General features: G+C 55.6%; 1 protein-coding gene across 1 annotated transcript in view; it reads right to left on the bottom strand.

Annotated features, from left to right (window-relative positions):
* AHNAK (AHNAK nucleoprotein) overlaps positions 1–7,397 on the bottom strand; it is an 18,804-nt gene extending 11,407 nt beyond the window's left edge. Inside the window, exons 1-6 of the mRNA XM_014545251.1 lie at positions 7,262–7,397; positions 6,841–6,997; positions 6,118–6,360; positions 5,859–6,046; positions 4,329–4,745; positions 532–3,563 (exon numbers count right to left, since the gene is read on the bottom strand). Coding sequence (XP_014400737.1) covers positions 532–3,563; positions 4,329–4,745; positions 5,859–6,046; positions 6,118–6,360; positions 6,841–6,997 — 4,037 coding nt within the window. The 5' untranslated portion in view covers positions 7,262–7,397. The remainder of the gene's footprint in view (positions 1–531; positions 3,564–4,328; positions 4,746–5,858; positions 6,047–6,117; positions 6,361–6,840; positions 6,998–7,261) is intronic.
* Positions 7,398–7,745: the final 348 nt, after the last annotated feature.

The following is a 7,745-nucleotide window of genomic DNA, read 5'->3' on the forward strand; positions in this document are numbered from 1 at the left end:
CCTTTGATGTCCACATCTGGCACTTTCATTTCACCTTCTATCTTGGGCACAGAGACATCCACATCCCCTTTGACCTTGGGGCCTTTCAAGTGTAAGTCCACATCAGGCATGGAGATTTTGGGAGCCTTGAAATGCATGTCTGGCATCTTAAACTTAGGGCCTTTTATCTTTCCTTCAGGACATTCAATATCAATATCTCCAACATCCACATCCACCTTAGGGGCTTTCACGTCTATTTCAGGAACTTTCAAGTCTCCTTCCACTTTAGGAAGGGAAACATCGACATCGGTTTTCAGTTTAGGAGCTTTCAGGTTAAGTCCAACATCAGGCATAGAAATTTTGTGTGTCTGTATATTCATGCTTGGCATCTTGAACTTGGGGCCCTTTAGTTTCCCCTCTGGACCTTCAAGAGTCACATCTGGAGCATTAATGTCCATCTTGGGTCCAGAGACATTAATGTCGGCTTTGGGCAGGTTCACATCCACTTCTGGGCCCTCTCCTTTGAAGCCTGGCATGCTGAACTTGGGCATTTTCACCTTGGGCATCTTCAGGTGCCAGTCTGGGCCATGAACTCCCATGTCTGGTGCATTAATGTCTACTTTGGGTCCTTTAATGTTGACATCAGGAGTCTGTATCTCTCCTTCTACTTTTGGGACAGTCACGTCATAATCTACTTTCATTTTAGGACCTTTCAAATGCAAACCAACATCTGGTATTGGTATCTTCTGAGGCTTTATGTTCATTTCTGGCATCTTAAATTTAGGACCTTTTAGTTTTGCATCTGGACCTTCAATGTTCACATCTGGAACTTCAACATCCACCTTGGGTCCTGAGACATCAAAGTCAGCCTTGGGCAGGTTCACATCCACTTCTGGGCCCTCTCCTTTGAAGCCCGGCATGCTGAACTTGGGCATTTTCACCTTGGGCATCTTCAGGTGCCAGTCTGGGCCATGAATATCCACATCTGGAGCACTGATGTCAGCTTTGGGCCCTTTAAGGTTGACATCTGGCACTTTTATTTCACCTTCTACATCAGGCAAAGACACATCCGCATCTCCTTTTAGTTTTGGTCCCTTAAGATTCAAGTTCACATCAGGCATGGAGATCTTGGGAGCCTTGAAGTGCATGTCAGGCATCTTAAACTTTGGACCCTTCAGCTTCCCTTCTGGTCCCTCAAGACTCACATCTGGAGCTTCAATGTCAACCTTGGGTCCGGAGATGTCAATGTCAGCCTTGGGCAGGTTCACATCCACTTCGGGGCCCTCTCCTTTGAAGCCCGGCATGCTGAACTTGGGCATTTTCATCTTGGGCATCTTCAGATGCCAGTCTGGTCCATGCACATCCACATCTGGGACATCAACGTCCACTTTGGGTCCTTTGATGTCCACATCTGGCACTTTCATTTCACCTTCTATCTTGGGCACTGACACATCCACATCCCCTTTGACTTTGGGGCCTTTCAAGTTGAAGTCCACATCAGGCATGGAGATCTTGGGGGCCTTGAAGTGCATGTCAGGCATCTTGAACTTGGGACCCTTCAGCTTCCCTTCTGGTCCCTCAAGGCTCACGTCTGGAGCTTCTATGTCAACCTTGGGTCCAGAGATGTCGATGTCAGCCTTGGGCAGGTTCACATCCACTTCTGGGCCCTCTGCTTTGAAGCCAGGCACGCTGAACTTGGGCATTTTCATCTTGGGCATTTTCAGGCTCCAGTCTCCACCTTGTACTTCCACATCTGGTGCTTTAATGTCTACGCTGGGCCCTTTGAGGTCCACGTCTGGAACTGTCATCTCACCTTCTAGTTTTGGTGCAGACATCTCTAGATTTCCTTTCATTTTGGGTCCTTTAAGATTGAGGTCAACATCTGGCAGAGTCATCTTAGGAGCTTTGAAGTGCATCTCAGGCATCTTGAACTTGGGGCCTTTCAACTTCCCTTCAGGTCCCTCAAGGCTCAGATCTGGAGCACTAACATCGATCTTGGGTGCAGAAAGGTCTACATCAGCCTTGGGCAGGTTCACATCCAATTCTGGACCCTCTCCTTTGAGGCTGGGCATGGTAAATTTGGGCATTTTCATCTTGGGCATCTTGAGGTTCCAATCAGGACCATGAACTTCAACATCTGGGGCACTGACATCTACTTTTGGCCCTTTCAGGTCACCTTCCAGCTTTGGCACTGTAACATCATATTCTCCCTTTACCTTGGGACCTTTCATGTGCAAGTCCACCTCAGGCATGGAGATCTTGGGGGCCTTGATGTTCATCTCAGGCATCTTAAACTTGGGACCTGTCAGCTTCCCTTCAGGTCCTTCAATATTCACATCTGGAATGTCCACATCCACCTTGGGTCCTGAGATGCCAATGTCAGCTTTGGGCAGGTTCACATCCACGTCTGGGCCCTCTGCTTTGAAGCCAGGCATGCTGAACTTGGGCATTTTCATTTTGGGCATCTTCAAGTTCCAGTCTGGGCCTTGAACGTCCACATCTGGAACATCAATGTCCAACTTGGCACTTTTAAGTTCAACATCAGGAACTTTAATCTCACCTTCAGCCTTTGGCACCGTAACATCGTATTCTCCTTTTACGCTAGGGCCTTTCAAATGTAAGTCCACATCTGGCATGGAGATCTTCGGGGCCTTGATATTCATCTCGGGCATCTTAAATTTGGGTCCTTTCAATTTTCCTTCTGGTCCCTCAATTCTCACATCTGGAGCAGTCACATCTACCTTGGGCCCGGAAATGTCCACATCAGGCTTGGGCAGGTTCACATCCACATCTGGGCCCTCTGCTTTGAACCCTGGCACACTGAACTTGGGCATTTTCATCTTGGGCATCTTCAGATGCCATTCTGGGCCGTGAACATCCACATCTGGGGCATTAACGTCCATCTGGGGGCCTTTCAGTTCCCCTTCAAGTTTTGGCACCGTTACATCGTACTCTCCTTTCACCTTGGGGCCTTTCACATGCAGATCTACGTCAGGCATGGAGATCTTTGGTGTCTTGACACTCACTTCAGGCAACTTCATATCAGGACCTTTAAGTTTGCCCCCCAGGCCTCCTATGTTGACATCTGGAGCTTCCATGTTGACGTTGGGCCCCGTAATACGGACATCTCCTTTGGGTAGATTTACGTCTATATCTGAGCCTTCTCCTTTGACTCCTGGAGTGCTGAACTTGGGCATTTTCATCTTGGGCATTTTCAGGTTCCATTCCGGGCCATGAAGTTCCACATCTGGGGCGCTGACATCCACTTTGGGGCCTTTGACATCCATCTCGGGGATTTTGACTTTCCCTTCTACTTTGGGGAGGGTGACATCTACACCCCCTTTCACTTTCGGTGCAGCCACATTTAAGTCTACATCTGCCATGGAGATACTGCAGGTTCCCATTTTTCCAGAAGGACCACTCAGCTTCGGTCCTACCAGAGTCCCCTCTAGGCTGGGTGTCTCTATGTCCACTTTGGAGCCTTTAACTGCCACTTGAGGGCCTTTGACATCACCTTGCATTCCCGGAGCAGAAACCTTAATATCTCCTCTCAGCTTGGAGGACCCAAGGCTCAGATCCACATCCTGCATGGAGATTTTAGGTTTCTGAATAATCATTTCAGGAGTCTTGACTTTAGTACCCTTCAGCTTCCCTTCCAGCCCCCCGGTAGCAACCTCGGGCAGGCTGACGCCCCCAGAGACCCCAGGAAGAGTCATGTCACCTGTGGGTAGTGTCACGTCAATTCCAGTTCCCTCTCCCTTAGATCCTGACACAGAGAATTTGGGAGCTTTCATCTTGGGGATATTTAGTTTGCCTCCAGGCCCATGAATATCAACATCAGGGCCTTGACCTTCCACATGGGGGCCGGTGATGGTGCCCTTGATTTGGGGAGCAGAGATGTCCACCCCTATGCTCCCCTGTGGCTTGGCACCTTTCAGGCCTAGGTCTCCCTCAAACGATGGCCCGGTAATTTGGGGGCCCTTCAGTTTCCCCTTAAGCCCCTGAACCGTGGCACAGGGAGCACCGACTTCCAGCTGAGGAGCCTGGATGTTCCCACCGATGGTCATGCCTGGCTGGCCTCCCTTGTGCCCCACAGAGAATTCAGGTGCAGAAACACTCAGCCCTGCCTCTGGGGCCTGGTGCTGGGGCCCTGTTGAGACACCAAATTTTGGCATCTTCATGGTGGGAATTTTAATTTTCCCATTATTGTCACTCTCAAGAGATGGGCCCTGAACCTCTACTGCCCCACCGCCAAGAGAAGACGAAATGCCCACTCCTGGAACGTGGATCCCCCCTTTGCCGCCCAAGTCCAAGCCCTTTGCACCGACACTGATGTCTGGGCTTCCCACCTTTATCCCCGGCACGGTGACCTGCAGCTTCGAGTGGCCAGCACCATGGAGCTCTGGTCCCGAGGTGGCAATGGAGCCTGCTCGAATGTCCACAGCAGAGCCTGTGGCCGGAGACGCTGCCCCCGAGCCCGAGGGCAGCCGGATCACTGTCTTCCCAGACTGGGTCTCCACATCCACAGTGGAGATTTCGGTCAGCTCGTGCCGTGGAATCTTGAACTTGAACTCAGGGCTGCTGATGTCGATGTCCTTGGCTCCTTCCCGGCCCGTCACATCCACAGTGTAGGCCGTGACCCTTCTGGTCACCGTGATGGTGCGGCTCTGGGTCTCCCCAGGCTCCCCTTCCACTCCGTCCTCCGACTTCAGCCGGGGCTTGATCTTCGTGGCATAGATGCGCTGGTACTCCTCGTCATCCCCGCTCTGCAGAGAGACAGCCCGGCAGAGGTTGCAACAGAGTCTGCCTGAGTTACCGACGCCCGGCCGCGGCCCAGCCTTTTCCCAAAGAAGCCGGGACCAAAACAGGGGTCCACGGAGCCTCCTGGGGCAGAGCACAGAGGGCTGACGAAAGGGGCTGACAACCACATCAGAGGAGGAAAGCAAATGACGTGGGGCAACTCCGGAAAGCAAAAGCCATGGGGCGACGAGGGTGTAGACGGCTGGACAGCATGGTCTGGGAGAAGGATTTGCAATCAATTCTAGACTCAAGTCGGCCAGTCAAGTACCCAGGACGCCTCTGGGCGGCCAGCTCTGCACTGACTTGACCCTAAGGCTCTCAACTCTCAACTCCCTGGTGTGTTTGTTTAAGCAGGAGGGGGACCCTCCCAAGGATCCCCGAAAGCTGGGTGGAGAGTGGCTGTGCTTGGGCGAACCCCCTCTGTGAGCACCCATTCTTTGTTGCATAAACAAGTCATCAGAAGGAGCAGGGAATCGTCCCACAGGCACTTTGCAGCCCAGCTTCCGACTCACAGGCGAGTTCAGGCCTCCGGAAGCAGAAAAATGCTCTGAGCGCGCTGGCCAGTGCGGCTCAGTCGGTTGAGCATCATCCCGTGCACCGAGAGGTCGCCGGTTGGATTCCTGGTCAGGCTGCCTGGGTTGCAGCTCAATCCCCAGTAGGAGGCGTGCAGGAGGCAGCTGACTGATGTTTCTCTCTCTCTCCATCTCCCTTCCTCTCTCTCTAAAATCAATAAAACACATATTTTAAAAAGAAAAGAAAAGAAAAATGTTCTGTGAGGCAGAACTGGGCACCTGTGAAATCATTCCCAAGATTCCGGCAAAGCACCCGGGGCCCAGCAGCATGCGTGGCTCCCGGCTGCGGCGCTCTGAAGAGACTGACTTAGGGGCAGCATCAGCCACGTGCTGTGCCACACGTGGCACAACCAGCAACAACCAGGCTGACTCAACAGAGTGCAGAGCGTGAGCTCAGGAGAAGGAATGGCAAGAGAGGCCCGCAGGCAGAGAGAAGCCTCGGGAAGGGGGACCGGCGGGCGGCGTGGCCGGGAGCTCAGGGCGTGGACGGGCCGGCGAGGCACTCACCAGAACCACTTCAGAGGTGCGGGAGCTGAAGACTTCGTGCGTCCAGGTCTGGCCCGGCTCAGGGGAGCGGTCCCCCTTCCGCTGCAGCTTCAGACCCACCGTGTGGTGCCCCATGGTACTCAGCAGCTGTGTCACCTCGCCCGACTGCAGGTTGTCAAAGTAGATGGTGGCACCCACAATCTGGTCCCCTGAAGGTGAGCTCAGGAGAAGGAATGGCAAGAGAGGCCCTTAGGCAGAGAGAAGCCTCGGGAAGGGGGACTGGCGGGCGGCGTGGCCGGGAGCTCAGGGCGTGGACGGGCCGGCGAGGCACTCACCAGAACCACTTCAGAGGTGCGGGAGCTGAAGACTTCGTGCGTCCAGGTCTGGCCCGGCTCAGGGGAGCGGTCCCCCTTCCGCTGCAGCTTCAGACCCACCGTGTGGTGCCCCATGGTACTCAGCAGCTGTGTCACCTCGCCCGACTGCAGGTTGTCAAAGTAGATGGTGGCACCCACAATCTGGTCCCCTGAACCGGGAGGAACAAGAAGCGGGTCTCAGGAAAGCAACACGCGCGCACACACACACACACACACACACACACGCCGGGAGGAACAAGAAGCGGGTCTCAGAAAGCAACACACACGCACACACATTGAATGCATGTCATGCAAGGCAGCTGTGGTAGTGCCCACTGTACAGATGAGAAAACTGAGGCTTAGACAGGTCAACTGAGTTGCCCAAAGTGGCCAGAGCTTGTGAGTGGTGGAGTTGGAACTGAGGACGGTGTCCCCGCCCCTCCTCACAGGACCTCCTCCCCCAAGGACTGGGGGCGGGTGACGGACACAGGGTGGGCAAGGGAAGGTAGGGCTTGGGTACTGACCATCCTGCTGGCACTGGGACCAGGCCCTCCACAGCCACGTGCCCACTTCTGCTTGCCCCCTGCCCTTCCCTCCACCACCCCACCCACCCCAACCCAGCACCCAGCCCACACCCCGAGGGGACTCACCCTCCTTGACCACCCCCGTGCGGGCCGCAGGGGAGTTCTGCATGACCTCCTGCACGAAGACGCCATCGTCCCTCTGGGCAATGGTCAGCCCGTGGGAGCCGCTGCCCTGCCAGTTGGGCAGCAGCAGCTCCCGCGTTGCCTCCTCCTCCTTCTCCATCTGGGACGAGGGAAGGGAATGAGCTCAAGCGATGAGGGGTGAGAAGGCGGGGGTCTTGGGTGGGTGAGCTCCCGGGGAGTGAAGCACCGTCTGCCGCGGCGGCGATGCTCAAGGAGCAGCAGAGCGGACGGGCAGTGGATGCCACCGGCCGGGAGGGCCCAGCCCCGCCGCGCCCACCCAGCCCCGCCTCCCGATGCCACCCCGGGGGTCTCCACCCTCCCACCCCGCACCGCCACCTCTCTCACCACCCTCCCCCCTGCTGACCTTTTGCAGGACTCGTCCAGGAGCGAATGCCTAGCCAGGAGCCCGCCCCTCCTTCCGGTCCTCTCCTCGGTCCTCTCCTCAGTCTCTCGCGGAGTCTCGGTCACACAGCCTAGGGAGAAGTCCACAATGAGGCGTGCGCTCCAACCGCTGGCTCGAACCCCGACCCGCGGCCACGCCAGCGATGGCGGGGTGTTCTGTTCCCCAGGCCGGACCCTCGCTGCTGCCATCCATTCCCTGCAGACGTGACTCAGCCGGGAAGCCCGGAGAGGGGCTCGGAGGCCAGACTCAGTCAGATCGGGCTCTGCACCCGCCCAGCTGGCGGCCCTGGCCAACCCCCTGCGCTTCTCTGACGCTCCGGTTCCTGATCTGTGAGATGGCGATGACAAAGGCGTCGTGAGGAGGAAGGAGAGAGCGGGCCTGCAGAGCTCTGCGCACAGGAGCCTCAGGACGACGCCAGCTTCAGGAGGGAGAGGCCGCCGGCCCC

Source organism: Myotis brandtii, unplaced genomic scaffold, assembly GCF_000412655.1.
Source record: "Myotis brandtii unplaced genomic scaffold, ASM41265v1 scaffold1112, whole genome shotgun sequence".
Classification (NCBI taxonomy): domain Eukaryota; kingdom Metazoa; phylum Chordata; class Mammalia; order Chiroptera; family Vespertilionidae; genus Myotis; species Myotis brandtii.